At 41.0% G+C, this 22710-nt stretch overlaps 1 protein-coding gene across 1 annotated transcript; it reads right to left on the bottom strand.

Annotated features, from left to right (window-relative positions):
* Nucleotides 1-20716: 20716 nt before the first annotated feature.
* Nucleotides 20717-22466, bottom strand: LOC147420865 (heat shock cognate protein 80-like). Its single transcript, XM_086504745.1, has 4 exons — nucleotides 21543-22466; nucleotides 21406-21421; nucleotides 21291-21297; nucleotides 20717-21034 (listed from the first exon to the last, which is right to left on the bottom strand). Exons 1-4 carry the CDS (start codon nucleotides 22324-22326, stop codon nucleotides 20840-20842), a joined length of 1002 nt encoding a protein of 333 aa, XP_086360871.1. The 5' UTR covers nucleotides 22327-22466; the 3' UTR covers nucleotides 20717-20839.
* Between the last annotated feature and the right edge of the window lie 244 nt (nucleotides 22467-22710).

Below are 22710 nucleotides of genomic sequence, written 5' to 3' on the forward strand. Positions count from 1 at the left end.
AAGGATTTGCATGAAGAGGCATGTGGTGGTCATTTTGCCCAAGAATCAACTGTGAAGAAGATTTTTCTTGCGGGGTATGTTTGGCCAAGCTTGGATGTGGATGTTCAACATTGGTGTAAAAGCTGTCACAATTGTCAGATAAATGGAAATAGAAGGTTGGTGCATGGCCCGAGGCAAATAGTGATTGCGAATGGACCCTTTGAAAAGTGGGGCATTGATGCTATGGGTCCTCTGCCTAGGACAAAAAATGGTAAACTCTACATTCTAGTGGCTGTAGACTATATGACTAGGTGGGTGGAAGCTCAAAGTGTGGCAAGAGTGAATGAGAGGACAGTTAGCAAGTTTGTGTACAATCACATTTGTTGCAGATTTGGCACACCTTTGGAGATTGTTTCTGATAATGGTCCAGGGTTTAGGAAGGGCTTGCTCACAGAAGTTTGTGAAGAGCTTCACATTCTACATCGTCATAGCACACCATACTACCCACAGTCAAATGGTTTGGTGGAGAAGGCTAATGGTGTCATTGCAGGAATCATTAGAAAGATGGTGCAAAACAAAAAAAAAATTATGGGATGACTTCTTGGATGGTGCCTTGTGGGCATATCGAACCACATATAGGGAAGCCACGGAGTTCACACCATTTCACTTGGTCTATGGTCAAGAGGCTTTGCAGCCTATCGAGCTCAACATTCCAACAATGCGACTTCATGGCAAAGGAGCACAAGATGATCAAGAGGTATGGATGGATCGACTTCTTACGTTAGTGGAGCTTGAGTGGAAAAGAGAAGCAGCATATGAGTGCTACAAGAGGAAAGCCACACAAGCAAAAGAAACACACGACAAGAAACTGAAGGACAAAGGCATCAAGGAAGGAGAGCTTGTGTTAAGGTATGACAATCGACTTGACAATCGTTTTGATGCCAAGTTCGAAACTAGATGGCAAGGGCCATACATAGTCAAGAAGTCTTTCAATTCTAGTTACTATCAGCTTATGGACTTGAATGGTAAAGAGCACTCCAGGAAGGTAAACGGCTATCGCTTGAAGCCTTACTTGAGTCGCCTTCTACCAAAGGATCTACCAGAGCAAAAGGCAACTATCTCATGTAAGTATTGTTCCATGAAGCATGAGTGTAACACAAACCAAAATTCCAAGGGGCCAAACAATGAAGATCTTGTCAAGGACTCTGAAGCACTCTCTTTGGAAAAGATGCTCTATGATGGTACATGAATATACCATCATCCTGGGGGAGGGCTAATGATAGCCGTTTTTCGGCTCTCCATAATTTCCATAGTAAGTTACTCCACCCTACCAAATTCACCCAAACGCTATGGCTATCCCTACCATTTCATTGTACATAGGCGTGTGTGAGTTAGGGGGCTTTTCCATATCTTCTTAAAAACCCTTAGCTAGCTAGTCACTGGGCTAGTTGAGCCAAAAAAATAAAAAAAAAAAAAAATAAAAAAATGTATTATGGCCTCTTTGTGTGTAAATATTTCATTGTATATATGGCCTAAATATAGGGATTTTTTATAATTATTTTGGTATTTTATTTAAATATTTCTACTTACGTGTGTGTTTTATTAAACCTATGTACACCTTCTTTCATCCTCTTACACCATAATTATATTTTTTGCCAATATGTACATACTCTAACCTCATATTTTTCCTTTATACAAATCACTCCCACATTTTCACCTTCACCCTCGTGAAAACAAAAAATTGATTTCTACTCATTGGTTACGTTTATTATATTATTTACTTGCATATCTTTTCCTCTTTCACCCAAAATAATTCAAAGAGGGACCATATCATATGATTCCAATATCTTTCCATATCCATAACTCCTCCATATTTTTATTATTGTTTTTACTCATTATTCTAACACCATGTGCTCATTGAGTTAAAGTCCATGAATAGTCCATACACTACTCCCACCATGTATATATTTCTTTATTCACCAATAATCCTCCTCCATGCATGGGTCAAGGGCAACTTGGATGCTTTGTATTATAATATGACAAAGGAGGGGCTCACTCTTGGATGCATTGTACAAATTCAACAAAGGAGGGGGCCACTAAAAGACTTTTGCAGGCATAAAAACAGGCTTTTTGGTGAGAATTTTGGTACCTATCTCCACTCCGAATTTGGAGTGGTGGTCAAAAGAGAAAATGTAGCCCACGCTCTGAATAATCACCTCAAAGTTTTTCATGATTTTTGGAGCTACCAGCGGTGAGCTATGATTTTTTGAGTGGACTCCAGTCTGCCCACTTACAAGTAGCCCTTAGTCTTCTCTCACCCTTCCACACACCTACTCACTCTTACACATCCCTCCCTCTCCTTCTCTCACTCAAACCTGCAATTTCCATGGCTTCTCCCACCCTCTTCACCATTACCCTTCTCTCTCATCCCTATAGTTCTTTTATGAACCTCTACATACATACACCCTCTCCATGTCTCTCTCTATTGCTTCTATGTTACAATTTCATTTATCTCTCCTAAAAATATCTAAAATTCAGCATCTTAACCATGATAACTTCTGCAAATTGAGGATTTTTCATCAACAAATCCTCTTTTCATCGTGGTGGTCAACCGTGGCGGCGGCGTAAAGAAGCGAAGAAGAAGAAGAAGATCAGCGGTTATTTTTTTCACAATCTACACAAGGGTGAGTTCAAGCTTCTTCAAAGCTTCACCATCTCAATGATTCTCTTTTAATTCACCCCTCTTCCTTCATCAAATCAACTCATCCTACCCATTGTAAATGTATCACTAACAATTCTAGTGATTATTACCACTAACATCTAACTTCTCTTGTAAAAATGCAGCCACACTATCAACATATGGAGTAGGCAACCGCACAAGTAAACCAAATTCACTCACTCCCATGGAAGTTTCTCTCCTTTCACCACATCAATAATTCTCTTACTTGAGCCCACATCCATGTGACTCAAGAGAAAAGAGAGACCCCATTCTCATTTGAAATTCATAAAAATTCATAATCCTTGATCTTTCCTAATAAAATTGATTAGGCTTAATCCTAATCAAGGCTTCTAAAACCTATAAATAGAACCCATTCCTCCTTGTAAAAGACATCACTATACCATTGCACACTAGATTGAGCGTACCACACGCCAGTTCTATCTTGGTTGTAAAGAGAGAGTAAGCTTTCTATACACCATCACCTTGGTGCATAGAAAAGCTTGAGCTAGTTTGAGTGAGTGCGAGTAGAAGATATTCTTCCTACCATTGTTGTATCTACCCCAACATCAATGAATTGGTAGTTTTGGGTGCAATTCATGTCCAAAGGCTCACGCTTCTCCCCCAATTTGGCTTGGCAAACTCATTCAGCTTCATAAGGTGACTTGTTTCATTGAAGGTTGTTGTTTTGTTGCTTGTGATTCATTGGCTATTGTTTGGCTACCATTGTAAGAGGGTGGATGGTGAGAGGGCTCCCATAACCCTAAGACAATGTGCTAGTGATGCTATAACCAAATCTTGTCACTTGATTCCGCAAGCTCTAAGTTCCTTTTTGTGAAAAATATAAAGTTGAAGCTAAGTTGTACACCATCTCTCTCTCTCTCTCTCTCTCTCTCTCTCTCTCTCTCTCTCTCTCTCTCTCTCTCGTGTTTTAGTGTGTGAGAGTGTTCCATTGGTGTTAGGGTTAGTGTAAATTCATTGCTTGTTTGTGGGTTGCCCTAACGATTCTCCTCTTTTGCGTCCTAGTTCGCTCTTAAACTAGGTGGTGCCCCTTGTGTAGTTGGGATTTGGCTGTGGGTTTGTTGTTTTGGTTTGTGTTGTGTTGTGCCCTAGCCCCATTGAGCAGCACGGGAGCCTTGAAGGGTGTCTAGAGGTTGCTCTTCTTGTTGCCCGCCCCGGACCGCCTCAGCGTCTTAGCTATTCTAGGTACTGCTCAAGCTGGAAGAGTTGAGCATATTTAAGTTGTGTCGCTCGTGCTGGTATAGGTGAGCAAAAGAGTCGAAGTCTACTATACTTAAGTCTGGTGAAGTGAAGGAGAAGGTCCAAAAGACACTCACGTACTGAGCACTGTGAGATACGAATGGAGAAACTTCTACATCAAAAACCCTTCTTGGAAAGGTGGAAGCTATTGAGACATATTTTGATGTCACATGTGCTACATTTATTCCTCGAAACACCCATCATCTCCTTCTTTCACATTGCATGCTTTTGTTGACAAATTTCTCATATGCATATAGAGTGTCCCATAATTGGCACTTGCATCAGGCACTCTTTCCGTGTTTCACCCAAGCACTCACCTTTCATGAACATGTACTTCACGTTCAACTGCTCAACTCTAATAAGAGCGTATACCAAAGGCATTTTTTTCCCATCGGGTTTTTTCCCTTTGGTCATCCAGGTTTTAGACCCTAATCTACAGATACCTATCACCATCCTCTTGTACATATTCCTTCTACATCAACAATAAGGAAATGCTACTCAAATCAATTGACAAATGAATTGGAGCACCAATTTCAGATCATAGTATACTTCTCCTCAATGGCGAGTCGAAGAATGGCCTACAATGACAAAGCTGCAGACAACACTAACAACATGATTGCACAGGAACAAAGAAGTCGTCAATAACAAAGAGCAGACATAAGGACAGACTTTGCATTGGAGTGCAACTTGGCCTAAAAAAGTTACGGGTTTAGCCATATTTTTCTACAAAATCCTTACAAAGTTGTCATTGGCTCACAAGATCAGAAAGCCAATCACTCAATTCTACAGATTGTAGAAGTTGTTTCTGAGAATCACAAATACTCCGAATTGACAGATTTGTTGGAGCAAGTGATGGATGGAGCTTTCTCTATCCATGATGATAAGAGTCAACTTAAACGACATTGGGTTCTTTTGGAATTTAGATCTGGCAGTAGACCTATAATGACAGAAATAGATGTTGCAGCTCGGAGCGTGGATGTGAAAGACATAAAGTTCGTCATCAATTATGATTTTCCTGAATCATGTGAAGACTATGTACATCAGATTGGACGAACAAGACAAGCTACTGCAAAGGATATAGTCTATACTTTCTTTACAACAACAAAACGACAACAAAGACCACATCGCCATCGACAATCAGGTCATGTCGGGGACGACATGAATGCGGAAGGGGGGAATGTTGACCGCTGGGTCAACAACACAACATAACTCAAGTTTCGTACCAAAGTCTTATCTTTTGCGAGTTATGAAATGCTGCGGATTATGGATATAAACGTCATTTGTAATGAGTAGTTATTCTAGTTTCAGAAGCCGGGGTGCAATGGCACTTCCAGATTGTAAATACAAAGCCATTTGACCCTTTCAACCCCATTTTTGGTTAAACTTAAGGTAGCCTTAGTATATAAGGTACCTAGGTCATTTTGTAAAGGAGGGACTTTTATCATAATCAAACTTAGCGCTGCCGTCTACTGTGTGTGTGAGAGAAAGAGAGTGAGTGTGAGCTTCATCCTCCCACTACGCCCGGCTCGCTCAACACATTGGAGATCCGACTACACCATTGCTGTAGGCTCAAGGAGAGCTACGCGACAACGCCAAGCATTCCACGCGAGACGAAGCGCACACGCCGACGCATCTACGAGCTATTTGTGGCCGTAAGTGTATCAAACGATGTCTGTTTTCTGCGTGCTAGTAGTCTATAGAATCATGGCGACATAAGCTACGCATAGGTATTCATAAATTTCAGTTTCGGGCACTTTCAGAATTCTGCTCTGTCATCCTACGCGTTTTCCGCAGACGGGTTTAGAGTGAGGGTTTTGAGTACAGAAGCTTAGGGACAGGTGTATCCTAGTGAGGGGATGGTGTTACTTATGTTTCGTACGAATCTGGCATGATTAGGTGAGTTACCTTTCGTATGTGTGTATGTGGCTAGGTGGTGTAGTTGAGAACAGTGAGGTTCTTGATTGTGGTTTAGTTGGCCTTCCAGAGTGTTGTATGTGTAGGATGGTCTCAACTTGACAAGCTAAAGAGATTTCCTCCGTGTGCCTATCGTGTCATCTGTGTCCTCGATTGACATTATGTTGATCTAGGTAGTGTTTGCATGCACTTCATGGGTGTGTGAGACTTCCCGTCCAACAGGGTGTGTCTCCTGATGCAATGTTGTCTCATGGAGTGTATTGATTGCAAGATATGTACAACATTCTAATTGATGCAAAGTGAGGGTGTCTCTTTAGATGCATGTTGTTTCATGGAGTGCATTGATTGTAGGATATGTTCAACAGGGGTTGTTGAAAGAAAACATCGTGCTTGGCACTGCCTTGGTCGACATGTATGCAAAATGTAGTGCACTTTATAAAGCACAAAAAGTGCTTGAGGAGCTTCCTTTCTGGGATGCCGTCTCTTGAAATTCAATGATTCCAAGATGGTCATGGGTCAAGGAGCTTTAGGCGTTTGTTACCGAATGCAAAGAGAGGGTGTCTCTCCAGATGCATGTTGTCTCATGGAGTGCATTGATTGCATGCCACATCCAACAGGGTTAGGGTCAGGATGAAAAAGAGCTATTTTCATGTAGATGCAGAGAGAGGGAATCTCTTCAAATGTAATCACGTACACTTGCACCTTGAAGGCATGTGGCATGTGGCATTGTCATAAAGTGATGATATGGCATGACCAACTGGAAGAGAATGGCCGAGTGGGCAAGAGAATGACCAACTTGAAGAACTTACAAGCACTGGCCGTGGGGCCTAAAACCTTAAATACCAAAAGCATTGACTCTGGAGGAGATTTTTGTAAATCGTGTTGACATGCTGATGTGGCAGATTGTACGTATGATGACGTGGTAGGAAAGTATAGAATTTTTATAATTTACACTACTGGTGCATGAGGCAGGCTAGATGGATTTTCGCGGTTTGCAATGGCTGCTTCTGGGAGTCTCTAGCGCTAGGTTTTGGGTTTAGTGCTTTTGAACCTGATTGCTTTTGGGGATCTTCTTTTGGGCATCCCCTCTAAGTTTATAAGAGCCCCTGGGGCCTCACTCTCTGCAGATTATCTGAACGTAGAGTTTGAGAGGAGAGGTCCCTCGGGAGTTTTACTTTGCAATGATCGATAATAAAGAATTACCAAAAGGGCCCCTTATCTTTGGGGCCAATGCTTCTGGGCACGGAGCTCTACCATGTCGTGTTGACTCTCTCTCTCTCTCTAAAAAATAAATAAATTAATATATATATATATATAGTGATTCTGACAATTTTTCTCATGTGTTGCTATTGATTTCTTGCTTGGAGTGTCTAAGCCTATTACAATGGTATTAGAGCTAAAAAATATTCTTCTTCTATGGAGGATCCGATCCCTTCAGCAACACACATTGATTAATTATTGAGGAGAATCTGACAAACTAGTCAAGATCCTTTTGTTTGTTAAAGAATCTTTGTGGCCACTCCCACCCTTTGTTTTCATCGTGCATTGGGCGCGCTCCCGTATTTATCACTTTGTCTTAAAGGGAATTAGCCATAAAGAACCCAAGAGTGCACCTTGGTTTTTGTGGAGAATCTGATAGAGATAGCACCTCTTGATGGGAAGGCAAACAAACGTTGAAATCTGACGAAGGAACTGAAGAAAAGAATGAAGATTGGGCAAAAAGGGAAGTTTGCCAAAGTGGAGTACAAATGTCAACTACGTGTGTGAAATAATTAATGAAGTGCTCCAGAGACTTGGGATTTGAGAAACACCTAGAAAATTACTTGATGAATGAGATTCACTTGAGATGGCATGAGGCCATTGATTCTCCTCTCAGGTTGGGAGGAAAGCTGAGAGACAACGCGGAGTTCAAAAAAGTGGAAATTGTACTCACAAAAGAGCTAGACAGAGCTCGTGATAAGAAAATGAACCATGTACTGTATAAATAAGGAAACATCTTTACTCGTGATGTGCTTAACAACTTTGGCTTCGGCCCACCTGGATAGATAGTCAATAGCAGTAAGTATGTAACATTTGCCTCTAGCTGTCATAGGTAGAGGACCTATTGCACCAATACCCCACTTCTCAAACACATCATAAGCCACAATGGTGCCTCTAATTTTTGATTTTATAACCCTATTTTCCATGCTTTGACACTCTTTACAAGACTTGCATCAATGATGAACATCATGTTGAACACTTGGCCACACATAACCCTCCTGCAAGACTTTATGCAAAGTGATCTTTGAAGCAAAGTGACCACCACAAGAACCCTCATGATTCTCCTCTAAAATTTTGTAAATTTCCTCTTTCCAAGGCACTTTTCTCATCACAATATCAACCCCCTTCATATACAAGGAATCACCAAGTAGCACATACCTTTTGGCACGACGTAGGAAGGCATATTTTTTTGGCTTCTCCAACTCTGATGGAAGCATACGTGTTTGTAGAAACTCTTGCTCCCTCTCTAAATCTTCCCTTCCCAAATAAAGAGGAGAATCAGCCCTTATCACATACAATTGCCCAATTGAAGCTTGCGCTGCACCATGTGCTTCTTCATTTTGAGACCTGTCCACATGCCTTAAGCTCCAAGCTTCAAAATGCTTAAGCAGATTCTTCACTTGAAAACACATATTTTTCAGCCTTGGATTCTTACTTTGCCACACCCCAAGTACTTGCTTAACCACCAAAAGAGCATCACCTCTTACCCTCACACGACGGATGCCAAGCTCAAGGCAAAGGTTGAGACCTTTCTCCAAAGTAGCATACTCAGCTTCATTGTTGCTTTGTGCTGTAAGCTTCAAGCTCCTTTTAGTTATCAAAGCACCTTGAGGATCATAAACTACCACACCTCCTGAAGCTTCACCATGCGCTTTCCTGTAAGAGCCATAAAAAAAAAGAAAGATAGGCATTGTCTATGTCAGGAGCTTCCATGTGTTGCTTCTTCACTGCATCCTCCTTAAGAAGAAGAGGGATTTCCTTATAGGTAAGAAAATCAGCCAATGTAGCCCTTGTACTCTCCTCAACAAGAAAAGAGAATTGGAATTCCTGTAGCTCCACAATCCACTTCATGAGCCTCTTTGACAAAGTAGGGCTATTCACCAATTGAGGTAGAAAAGTGTAGCTAGTGAGGAATGTGAATGGTTTAGGGAGAAGGTAGTGCCTAAACCTTCTACATGCATAAATCACACTTACCATAATGAGCTCCACCTCAGTATAGCCTCTTTCCACCTCTAGCTTCACCCTACTAGCACAATAGATAGGCTTCATGTAGTGGGAATTGTTACCTCATTGAAGAAGCATAGCTCCAATAGCATCCTCACCTACTGATGGATTCACATAAAATTCCTTATCCCAATTAGGAGCTTGCATAGCAGGAAGAGAACCAAGAACCTCTTTGATACCTTGAAAAACCTCTTCACATTCATTTGTCCATTGTAGAGGACCCAACCTTGCTACTTGTTGTAGAGGATAAAGAAGTTGTGAGGACAAAGGAATGAACCTTGCCATATACTTCACCTTTTGAATAAAAGTAGAAAGTTGCTTTGTATCTTTAGGTGATGGGAGGAGCACCAAAGCCTTCACTTTGTCAGGATCCGCTTCAATCCCATTCTCTGAGATCATATGCCCCAAAAACTTCACTCTTGGTTGAGCAAGATGACATTTCTTTGGGTTGAGTTGACCTCCACTTTCATCATATTGCTTCAATGCCATCCCAATATTTGCACAATGATACTTTCTAAAGCTATAAACACAAAAGTCATCAATAAGATCCTTCACAAACTTGCCAAGAAAGGGAGAGAACACCTTGTTGACGCGCTTTTGATACCACGCACAGCCATTCATAAGACCAAAAGGAAGCACACAATAACAAAATCATCCCCATGGCGTGATAAATGTGGTCTTCTTTCGATCTTCTAAAGCCAAGGTGAGCTGAAAATATCCAGAGAATCCACCACATACGCTATACCTCGCATGCCCTGCAATAGAATCAAGTATGTCATCTATGAAAGGAAGAGGGTATGGATCCCTCTTCATGGCTAGGTTTAGAGGCTTAAAATCAACACATATCCTCCACTTTCCATCCTTCTTGGGTGTGACAACAACAGGACTCACCCATTCTGCAGTGCTCACAGGACATATGAAACCTGCTTCAAGAAGCTTGTCTACCTCTTCCTTTAAAGCATTAAGTTGTACCTGCCCCATTCTCCTTAGCTTTTGGCGTACGGGCTGAGCTCCTTCCTTGATTGGAATGTGGATTTCCTCTCCCTTAAAGCCTCTAATTTCCTCATAAGAAGTGATGAATAATTGGGGAAATTGTTGTATCATATGTAGGTACTCACCCTTCTCATGACTAGTCAAGTCGGGAGACAACATACCTTGTATCAGCTCCTGTTGGACATTAGGTTGAACTTTGGGTTGCATCAGCTCTTCAATTTGCTCATAAGGACCAGAGATATCCTCATTCTCCATAAGGCCAATAAATCTTTGTTTCTCATCATGCTCTTCTTCAAGAAACAAGGAGGAAACATCTAGATCACTATCGTTGCTATCTTCCACTTCACTGTCATCATCCCCATTGTCTTCTTCTTCACTTGAGTACTCTTATTCATCACTTTTCTCATCAAAATCATCATCCAAATATTTCTTTCTAGCCATGTCAAACCTCTTCTTATCACCCCTTCTATTGTAGAGAGTGATGGTACCATGTTCCCAATCCTGTATAGCTTTGGTTGCCTGTAACCATGGTCTTCCAAGGATGAGAGGGAAAGCACCAATACCTGCGGGCATAAAATGGCAATTGACCAGCACTTTAACATCCTTTACAACTCCCAAGCACCTCACCCTTGATTGGTTGGCAAGCATTATGCGAAAACCTGAATTCTTCACCATGTTGAGTCCCAACTTTGATACACAAGCTTGAGTAATAACACATACCTGTGCACCTCCATCAATATAAGCCTCTCCAATGCACTTCCTCTTATGCCATGCATCCATAGTAGGGCATATATCAGGTAGCTCATTCAAAGATAGGACTCTCACTAACCCCCTTGTAGGCTCCTTCTTCATGGGGTTGACTACGTGCTTCCATTGCCTCTTTAACTTGGGACACATCTCCATGAGTTTCCCAAAGGTAACATCAGACTTTCTACCCACCAAATCAGCCCTTAAACTATAATTTGGTTGCCCTTCTCCCAAAGGAAATTCAGATGCATTGTAATGTTTCCTGGGCTTTCTCTTCTTCTTCTCTTTACCAAAAGTACAATAGGAGCAGACCCTTGGGAATTTACTAGCCGTCGCCCACCCAAGAGACTATGTCACATTGGAGCAAAACCCTGTCAAAGCATGGATTTACAGCCACGCCGACCAATGCAGATGAAGACGAGAACCTCTCCTTTCACAATCAAACATCACAAACCCATAACTTCAACATCAATTCCACAATTCGTAGATACATGCCCTCCGAATCTGTCTACACACAATTTGCCACTAGGCTGCCATAGCCATAACCCTACAGAGAACTAGTCGTAACCTGAAGAGCACAACTCTATTTGGGGCACTTTAAAGCTTGAAAAAAAGATTGAAAAATGACTGGCGAGAAAGATGAAGATAATCAAAATTGATTCCATATGCCTCCATGAGCAAAATTGACGCGAATAGAAAGCTGTCCCAACACGACTACACGTAGAGAAGGCTAGTCGGGGCAAAAAACTGCATCCAAGAGCACCAAGGAGACACAACGAGCTAAAACCTGAAAATTTCTGATGTTTGGCTGAAATTTTTTAAGTTTGTACATGATGTTAAGTTATATACAAGTCTCGCTTCAAAAAACTCACTCACGGGCACTTACAGTAGCTCGACAGCTGTCACTAGACTAGCGACTTGCAGTGCATGTACATGTGCTTGCTAAAGAAAGCTAAAAAACCCACAAAAAGAAAGCCCAGACGCCCTTTTGACATCGGGCGTCATGTCTATATGTACAAATTTACAAAAAACGGGGTGTCAGAAATGCGCCCAACACCGTGTACATGATTTTTGTTAAAGATTCTCAAAATGAACCTTATGCTTTAGCAAAAGAAAACAAAAGCAACCACAAAGAATTAGGGTTATCCAATTTTCTCAAGGGGTTTCAAGATGTTTGTATTGACGACATCCCTTGTGAGATACCTCCTAAACAAGGCAGTGATGACCATGCAATTGAACTTCTTCCCGGAAGTTCACTGCCTAATAAACCTCCTTATAGAGTTTCTCAAGCTCAACAAGAGGAGATTATGTGGCAAGTGCATGAGCTACTTGAGAAGGGCATGGTTAGAAGGGCATGGTTAGGCCTAGCTCATTTCCATTTTGCTCACCTGTGTTATTAGTGAAAAGAAAGACATCACATATCGTATGTGTGTCGACTATAGAGCACTAAATAGGATCACTATCAAGAATAGGTTTCCCGTTCCACGGGTAGAAGACCTATTTGATTAGCTACAAGGATTGGCCTACTTTAGTAGGATTGACCTAAAAAGTGGCTACCATCAAATAAGGATAGTTGATCAAGACATTGTAAAGACCGCATTTCGCACTACGTTTGGTCTTTACGAATACATTGTCATGCCTTTTGGCTTGACCAATGCACCAGCCACATTCAGTCGCTTGATGGAGAAGCTATTCAGGCCTCACCAAACCTTTAATGGAGTCTTCATGAACTAAGAAGCTTTATAGGTATGTGTGCATACTATAGACGCTTCAAAGAAAAGTTCTCACAAATTATAGGACCATTACATGACCTAACAAAGAAAAGCGTTAGGTATACATGCTCTGCCAAGGAGAACAATGCTTTCGAAAAGCTTAAAGAAAAGCTTATCTCTACACCTGTGCTTACACTACCGGATCTCTCAAAGCCCTTTGAGGTCCAATGTGACGCTTGTGGTGATTGCCTTGGAGCTGTTTTTCTCCAAGAAGGGCATGCCATAGGCTATGAAAGTCGCAGGCTCGACCCTATTGAGCAAGCTCTAGGAATATATGAAAAGGAACTCGTCGCAGTTCTACATGCCTTAGACTCATGGAAGCACTATTTATTGGGGACTCTTTCATTCTGTGAACGGATCACCAAAGTCTTAAGTACTTTATGACATAGACCAAGCTCTCCGACAAACAAATGAGGTGGGAAAATTTTCTTTTGCAATTTCATTTTCATATTGCTCACATTGCTGGCAAGCATAATCAAGTAGCTGATGCACTCTCAAGAGGGCCGAGAGTGAATGTGGTTTCCATAGCAACTCACAATGATCTATCTTCTATGATAGATGAGTATGCTATTGATCCCGAGTTTAGAGATGTGATTTCACCCTTGCATTAGGGAAGAAAGAGGAACCATTAACTTTACAAGATGGTTATCTTCTCTATGGCAATAGACTATGCGTTACTAACTCACTCCGTGAGAAAGTAATGTATGAATCTCATGTTCCTCCTTATGCAGGGCATAGAGGGATTCAGTCTACCTTAAAGGGAATTGAAACATATTTCTATTGGCCTACCATGAAAGCAAACATACAAGAGCATGTTTCTAAATGTGTGGTATGCCAAAATACAAATTTTGATAGAGGGAAGCAACTTGAATTGCTTCAACCTTTGCCAATCTCTAATTCACCATGGGAGAGCATATCCATGGATTTTATCTTTGGATTGCCTAAGTCTATCCATGGGAATACGGAAATATGGATGATAGTGGACAGGTTTAGTAAACAAGCTCATTTTATACCTATCAAAAAGACTATCAAAGCCCATCAAATGGCAACCCTCTTCATCTTCAAGTACCATGGTTTGCCAATGTCTATAGTGTCGGATAGAGATCCTAGAATGACCCGTAATTTCTGGAAGGGTCTCTTTGAGAATTTAGGGACAAGGCTAAATTTCTCTTCGGCCTATCACCCGCAAACCGATGACCAAAGTGAAATAGCTAACCTAACAATTCTTGATCTACTAAAAGCCTATGTAATGGAAGTGGATCAAAGATCCCAATGGGAGAAGTACTTACCCTTAGTGGAGTATGTCTACAATAACACTGTACATAATTCCACAGGAAAAGCACCTTTCGAGGTAATTGAGGGAAGATCAAAAGGTCCCCTACTACTTAAGGTACACGGGAAGATCTTCACTGCAGATGAGTATAGCCAAGACCTACAAGAATCTTTCCAAAAGATTAAGGATGCTATCTCTATCACACAGCAAAGGCAAAAGGATGCTGCTAACAAGCACAGAAGAGGCCAATCCTTTAAAGAAAATGATTGGGTCTTATTAAAATTTCCCAAGGCTGGATTAAGGCCCACGACAGGCAAGAATCCTATGGGACACCAAAAGTACTATGCTAAGTTAGCAAAAAGGTACTATAGTCCCTTCTAGATTCTTAGGCCAATCAATATGATGGCCTATCAACTCAAGTTGCCAGCCATTGGCTCATACACAATGCTTTCCATGTGAGCCTACTAAAGCCTTACAAAGGAGATCCACCTCAAGAACCAACTATTGAAGACCCACCGGAGATCGAGAACCAAGAAGAGGTACTGCAACCTGAGTCCATTATCCAACATGAAGACAAGGTACTAAGAGTCGGTAAGACTATCCGACAATACCTTGTTAAGTTTAAGAATTATCCTTTTGAAGATGCTAGATGAATGCAAGGCATACAATTAAAAAAAAACCTAAACCTTAGCAATGCTTACAATGCTTCCCTAGAGTAAGGAAATGTACAAATGTTTAAAATGAACAAAGTTTTTGTCTTATATGACTCTCTTTTTCTTTATTGTGCACAAAAATGAAGTAGCATGCATGCTTAAATCAAGTTTGCGGAGACAATGTCTCCCGAACACCGAGTAGAGCTTGTCACTCTACTATGGAGGATTGATAGGACTAATGTGCACACATGCTTGCGGCAGCCTCAGGCTCTCAAGCGCCAAATGGACTAGTCATCCATTCTGGAATGATGTCGTAGGGTAACATAGGGATCCTCTACCCGCTAGGAAAAAAGACTAATGAATATGCTTTATCTTCTCTACCCCATAGTCAAGGACGACTATGATTTCAAGAGAGAGGTAATGTCATAATAACTAATATCTAATTCTCCTAAATGATTTTCTAAACTGATCATTTAATATGGGGAAGTGCCAGGGGAGAAAAAGCTAGAATATTGGTTAAGCTGGCAGACCGACCACAGTAGGGAACCAGAGAAGGGAAAATAGGGATCCAAAGGGGGAGCCACCTGCAAAAGAGAAATGTGAAACAATAAAAGACCCTAAGGTTCAACCCATTAAGACTTCCAAAATGCTAAGGTTCCAAAATTCAAAGGTTGTGTCCAATGGTCAAAGGCTTAGGAAATTGGATGCTTTGTGTGTGTTGCAAAAAGTCTTCTCAAGTCCTACAAAGGAGGGGGCAAGCCCAAGAAGTAGGGGATGAGAGAGAATCTCTCTCTCACACACACACACAAGCTCCCTTTACACAAAGGGAATAAGGGACACATGTCATCTCCCTATCCCAGATGCCCACAAGGTGTACTCAAATCCTATTGGAAGACCTTGGAGGTGGACCAATGAGAATTAGGCTAGAGTGAATCTAGTTTAATTAATTTAAGAACAATCAATAAAAGAACCAATATGAATTAAGCTCTCTTGAAGACTATTGGAGAGTCTCCCAAGGGGTTCAATGACCATTCAGCAGCCCCATGGCTTGGCTAATTCTTCTTGGCCAGGAGGCAAAGGGGTCCAATGAGAGTTTAGTTGAATTAATTAATTACCTAAAGCTCTCACAAAAGGGGAAAGGGGGGTACATGTCAGAAGGATATCACTTATGTTGCTTAATTTCCATTGGCTAAGCCTGGGGAGGTCCAACGAGATGCTAGCAAGAGCAATTAGCAAGAGGGATCGGCCAAGAGAGAGAGGGGGCTGATTTTTCAAAGGCATTATCACGTACACACTCACACTAGCTCATGTGTGGAGTAAGAAGACTCTCTCTCTCTCTCTCTCTCTCTCTCTCTCTCTCTTCTCAAGCTTTAATGGAAAACTTATCACCTACTCCAAGCTTGTGAGAAGGGAGGCCTACACCAACAACTCTTTGCTTTGTGATGAAAATCCAACCAAGAGCCAAGATTCAATGCATGCTCCTCTCCTCTACCATGCTAATTACTAAGCTAAGCTATGCTAATATGAGTGATTATGTGAGGAGATGTACATCTTTCAAGTCGTAAGAAGACTCTTTCTTCCTCTCAATCTACTCTCATACCCTGCTAGCTCTCACCATCTTCGAAGGTGTGTGAGGTCTTGGGTCTGAGACCGTGAGGGAATTGATGTTGTGTTTAATAAGTGTTTTTCTTAGTGCTTGAAGTTTCCATCTTCATTGCACTAGCTAGTATTGAAGGAACACAAAGAATTGTATTGTAAAATGTCTCTCTTGATGGGAGAAACCATAATACAAAGACTTTTGGAGGGGGGGCCGGCTCCATGTTAATCCGGTCCTCAATTGTTGTCAATAGCTTAATTTATCTCTCTTTTGAAGTATTGTTCATGCTATCTAACTAGGTGTTATGCTTTTTGTTGCTCTCTCCACCCAAGCACTCTCGTTATGCTCATTAGGAATCTATTCTAATGAAATGCTCACTATGTTCATGCTATTTTCTGCTACACCCAAGTTACTAGGCCATTAAATGTTACATAATAGGTTTCAAGCCCTACGAATAGCTTGAACAATGGACAAGGTTGGTGTATGTGCTGTAGTAGGTATCATATGCCTAAGAGTGCCTCAAAACACTAATTAACACATGCTAGAAAGTAGTTTAGGCATATGATATTAATAGATTATGGTAGTAATTGTTTTAGTTGGCTACGGTTGGCATCAATTAGATAGCGCGTTGTATTTGGTGGGAGGATAAGAGAGCAAGATAAGGAGAGCACACATAATTTTGACAAAACTTCAAGTCACTACTTTGAGAGAGAGAGAGAGAGAGAGAGAGAGAGAGAGAGAGAGAGAACGCGAGATATTTTTTAAAAAAATGACATCCCGTATTACTGAGTTTTAACCACTCCAATTTTGTTTTTTTTAAGGGATTTACAGATGAAGATAATTTTTTTTTTGGGAATGGATACACATTTTTGATTGTTCAGGTGTTACATTAGCAGGTTAGATAACAAGTGAGAGAGCGCAAGGGATTTTTAAACTTACCTAGTATTCTCAATCATAGAGAGAGACACACAAAGAGAGGAAGGGAGTGATCAAGTTTAATTGTAGTGTTTTTTTCTTTTTTTCTAGCATAAAACCGTATTTTTGGATTTATACAGATGATGAAAAAACTATTTTTAAATATTTTGAGAGATGTTTATGAGGGGAAACTGTCGCGAGGTAGGTTTAAAAGTTTTTCTATTGCATCTTGGTTTTATAAGAGAAAATTACAGAGCCAATTATTATGGGTATTTTTTGTCTGACGCTATTTTTGTGTTTTATAATCAGGTGGGTTCAAGGGACTTGGTTTAAAGGAAAATATATTGGAGGTAGATCTTTGTGGAGAAACTATCCAGATTTAGAGCTAGAGAGAGAGAGAGAGAGAGAGAGAGAGAGAGAGAGAGAGAGATTAGCTAAAAATCATTTTGGAAGGAAACATGCACTAAAAAGAGTTTCTTTTTTCCACCTTTTGGGCATGAGAGAGAGAGAGAGAGAGAGAGAGAGAGAGAGAGAGAGAGAGAGAGCTTGGCAAAAGCAGACTTTGATGCTCGCTAGGACTACTCTACTTGTAGGGCTTGTTGTAGCATCACCATCACCTGCTCATGATGCTCGTATTCCAGCTAGGAGGTTACAGATGTGCATGTGCAGGCGGCTAGAGTAACCTAATAAAGCACATAAGTAATTAGAGATGAAAGAAAGAAGGAGCATAGTGCCGTAGGCTACCATACGCTAGCAGTGGTATGTGAGACATTGAGGGAGACAATCTAGAAACTTGTCTTAAAAGCTTCTCGGCCTCCGACTCCTGGTGCTCAAAGGGCTATTTTTCCTCTAGAGCTCGATTGCGAATTTCAAGTTTGCCATTATTTTCTTCGGTTAGGGAAAATGTATTTTTCTAGCCCTGGCCGCCTGAGCCGCCTCTCTCTTTCTCTCTCTCTTTTTTGCTTACGCTGGTCAACACGTCTCTCGGTCTCTTTGTCTACCTCTGATCGTCGGGGTTGCAGAGAACACCACGAGACAAAGCTCCTTGTGCCACATATCTGGAGAGGGAGCCAGAATCCCTCCCTCGGAATAGATATTATGTTTATATAGACAGAGGGAAAAGGGAGCAAGAAGTTGACAACATTAGAAGATGCATCAACAGGTAGAAGCATCGAGGGTTATCCTTGCACTCATATCATTGCTCAAAAAATTGTTTTCAAAACACTTGACAGACCTACATATGTGAAAGTTTAGAGGTAAAATGATTCAATTTGAAGGTTTTTACACTAAATTTCTCTAAAGTTTATAGATTTTCTCTCCTTTAAAATTAAAATTTAGAGGTAAATCCCAAAAGTTTTAGGTCGAGTCGAATTACAATATACCTAGGTTTGTGGTGAGCAAGTTTGTGGTGAGCACCGACCTAGATGTATCCTTCCAATAAAGTGGTCAAAATGGACCTCCAATCACACATGGCACACCTTGATAAGCATGGACCCGAGAGAGGCATGGACCCGAGAGAGAGAGAGAGAGAGAGAGAGAGAGGGGCTAGAGGCTCTAGTGCTCCGTGAAAAATGTGTCTCAGCTTAATATCATGCTGTTTTCAATCTCAAAAATGGGTCTTGCATACCCAAATTTGCCAAAGGGAAAAAATACCTTTGGTTATGCACATAATGCTCTTTGTAACAAATTTTTGCATACATATCAACAATGAGAAAGGTAAAATGCTTCTCCATAAGCAAACTTTGCAATGTTTACCATCTCTCATGCATGATTCAAAAGTTTGATTAATTTCTAGCTCAAGGAATTATGGAATTTAAAACAAGCCAAGAGCTGAAAATAATGCAACTTTATGAAATGAAGTGGTTCTTTAAAAGCCGAATTTTACAATTTAAAGCTTTTCAAAAAGTTGGCTAACAACCAACTCACATGAAATTTTCAATCTTTTAGAGCAATCTATGATCTAGAGACGACTGCAACTTGATGAAATGAAAATGAATACCTCTCAATAGCCAAATTTTACATTTTAAAGCTCCAAACAAGTTGGCTAATAACTAGCTCGACACATGAAATTTTACATTTTTTAGTGCAATCTATGAGCTAGAGATGACTACAGCTTGATGAAATAAAAATGAATGGATCTGATTAGCCGAATTTTGTACTTGAAAGCTCTCAAAAAATTGAGTAAAACACTAGCTCAAAGAAAACATTTGCATTTTAGACCAAGCTATGAACTAGCATGTATACAACTTTTAATCCAAATTTTTTGGAATGGCTCTAATTAGCCAAATTGTTGCAATACATTGCAATGATGACCTTCTTGGATCAATGAAATCACACACTTGCCCACATCACCCTTCAAAAAAGACTCAATGATTAGTGCTTTTAAACCTTTGGTCATTTAAGACGAGCACTAAAAGAGTTCACAATATTACAAGCCCGAAATTTGTAATGCTATCTTATGGCTATCAAAACAAGCTCAATGTTAGTGCTTGTAGTGATTTTTTCATTCAAGTCGAGCATTAAAATGTATCAAGCAATGCCAAGCTCAAGCATAAAGCGCCACTTGTCATCCACAATGTTACTCGCACATGAAGCTCAGATGCATTTCAAGAAGAGTTTGACATTTAGTGTAATGAAAACTTCAATCAAGCCAAACACTAGATTATGCATAAGCCACGTTATGTCTTCCCTTCGTTCCAACAAGCTCACCCTCGCCGCTTCAAATTTGATCATCATTAAGTGCCTTAAAGCATTCAAACTCAAAAGAAATCTAAATCCTGTTCATATTATCTTTATTGGCGGACTGTGCTTTTGAGCATCCCCAAATGTCTGTTTTGGCTCAATGATAAGTTGAATATTTTTTTTTAAATTTTTTTGATGGCCAACCGCTAGCATGAACAAATTCAAAACCCCCCTTTGTTTCTTATTAGGCCCGAGATGAAAGCATGAGTGAGAACCGCTCCTAATAAAAACAAGTGATAAAATCACAAGGCCTGCTGGAGGAACTTAACAAAAGAGCCATTTTTGAGTTACATATAAATACAAAAGAAATATGTTTACCAGTGGTAGTGAAAGAAAAAGTATTGTGTGTGCATGCATGTGTGTTCATGAGTGTGTGATTCACAAAAACACCACACACCAAAGCTGAGGAGGACACAACGATGGAGGAAGCCAAGGCAGCGTCAACCCCTCTACTGTCTCAAAGCTCAAGTCCATCATCGCCGTTGTCTTTGTGTGGGCCCCGCCGAAGAAGAAAGGTTGAGGGTTCTGAACCAAGTGTGCATTCAAGGAAATAGAGTCTCTCTTCTATGACAATCATAGTGCTACATCTCAAAAATCTGTTGATGGTCGGTCACCCTGGTCCCTGGTATACATGCATATGCTCATGAGCAAGACCTGCACACAGAAGCAAACAGTTTATTGCATGTAGATATTGAGAGAATTTAGGAGGTAGGTATCTTTTGTCAGCTCGAGGAGAGACAATGGCCCTCAGTCATTGCATGAACGAGTTGAAGTAGTCATTGCATAAACTAGTTGAACTAGTTGGTCCTATCAATGAAGAGTCCAAGAGACTATTTCAATTTTGTTTTTTATTTAAAGGGATGCAGATCTCAACACATAGCAGGCTTACACTTACATTGAAATAGAGATCTTTTTCATTAAGTAAGGCAGCAAAGAGTCCAGGCACTGGAGTGTTACAGTTTCTTTTGAGATGGAGCCTCCAAAACAATTGCGACAGATAGTGGCTCACAATATTTACTCAAGCTTGTTGAGAAATGTCCAGATTATTGAAAGTAGCAGGCAAGAACGGAGATGAATAAAGGCACCATACAGGTGGAGGTGGAGTAGAGCTAGAGGCGACGCACTCTCCGTGTCGGGCGCTGTTATCAGATCCTGTGCAGTTGCCTTCATTATCACCATCATCACTACCGCCAACACTACCACCACTTTCTGCAACAAGGTGAAGTAATTGGCCATGGCCTCTCTGTTTCTCTATCTCGGGATGTACAAAAACGAGAAAATCTCAACTCGGAAATGTGTATGCATGGAACCGGATCGCAAGCAATTCTTTATAGAGAGCGTACAATGTGTGTGTGCGCACTGCGTGTGCGTGTGTTTGTAAAAAAATAAATAAATATATATATATATATATATATATATATATATAGAGAGAGAGAGAGAGAGAGAGAGAGGAGTTACTACTCACGAGTACACTTGAACCAGGCTGGTCCTATCGGTGAAGAGGCCAAGAGCTGGGATACAAACTGCCAAACAATATGGTGGGCGAGGAAAAGAAACCCTTAAAACAGTTACTGGACTACCTGAAGAGTTTGGCACCTGAGAAGGACAAGAGAGCGTCGCAACATTTCAATTTGTTTTAAGATGGGCTGCAAACTTCGATTGCAGAGTTAGTGGAGAATCAATAAAACAAGCTTAAGCATTCTGTGGATTCTGTTACCAAAGGTGTTAGGATCATCCAGGCTGAAACCTGAGGTTAGCAAAGCAGTTTCAAATAGGAGCAGCACAAGATCTTTCACAGACTTATCATTCTTGTCTGCATCAGCCCTCTTCCTCAACTCCTCCATGATTGGGTTCTCAGGGTTTATCTCCATAGTCTTCTTCGAAGACATGTAACTAGACATGCTACTATCCCTCAATGCCTGAGCCTTCATAATCCTCTCCATGTTCGCGGTCCACCCATACTCTCCAGTTACAAGGCAGCATGGAGAGTCGACAACACGATCTGAGACCACGACTTTCTCCACCCTGTCACCCAATATATCTTTCATTATCTTGCACAATGGCTCAAATTTGCTCTTCAGTTCTTCTTTCTTCTGCTTCTCATCTTCAGAATCTTCAAGTTTCAGACCCTCCTTGGTGGCAGACACAAGCTTCTTCCCATCAAACTCCTTCAACTGCCCCACAACATATTCATCAATGGCATCAACCATGAACAACACCTCATAACCTTTCTTCTTCAATTTCTCCAAGAAAGGAGAGTTCTCCACGGCTTTCTTACTCTCACCTGTAATGTAGTAAATAACACTCTGCCCATCTTTCATTCTGGTGACATAATCCTTCAGGCTGGTCATCTCATCTCCACTCTTAGTAGAGTGAAATCTGAGGAGCTCGGCAAGCTTTGCCCTGTTTTGGCTGTCTTCATGAATTCCAAGCTTGATATTCTTGGAAAAACCTTCATAGAACTTGTCTTTGTTCTCAGCGATTTCAAAGAACCTACACATTTCTTCACCAGATTCTTCCTAATCACCCTGTTCTGCTGGAGCATCTCTCGAGAAATGTTGAGAGGCAGATCCTCAGAATCAACTACACCTTTCACAAAACTTAAATACTTCGGAATAATCTCTTCACAGTTGTCCATGATGAAGACCCTGCGTACATACAGCTTGCTGCCACCATTAAGGACAGCCCATTAGGACAGCCCTGCCACGACCGTCCCCAATCACCAAGACTCCTTATTGCCCATCATTAGCACACCAACTGTAACCACCTTCCGCCACACGAACGTGAAAACAGGCTTTAGGGGGGCGACGCCCCTGCTGAGGAAGACCGACGAAGCTGCCCTGGCAGCACGCCTAGGCACACGAAGCCGCCATTGAACCTCCGGA

Source organism: Adiantum capillus-veneris, chromosome 28, assembly GCF_014529385.1.
Source record: "Adiantum capillus-veneris isolate H3 chromosome 28, ASM1452938v2, whole genome shotgun sequence".
NCBI classification, from domain to species: domain Eukaryota; kingdom Viridiplantae; phylum Streptophyta; class Polypodiopsida; order Polypodiales; family Pteridaceae; genus Adiantum; species Adiantum capillus-veneris.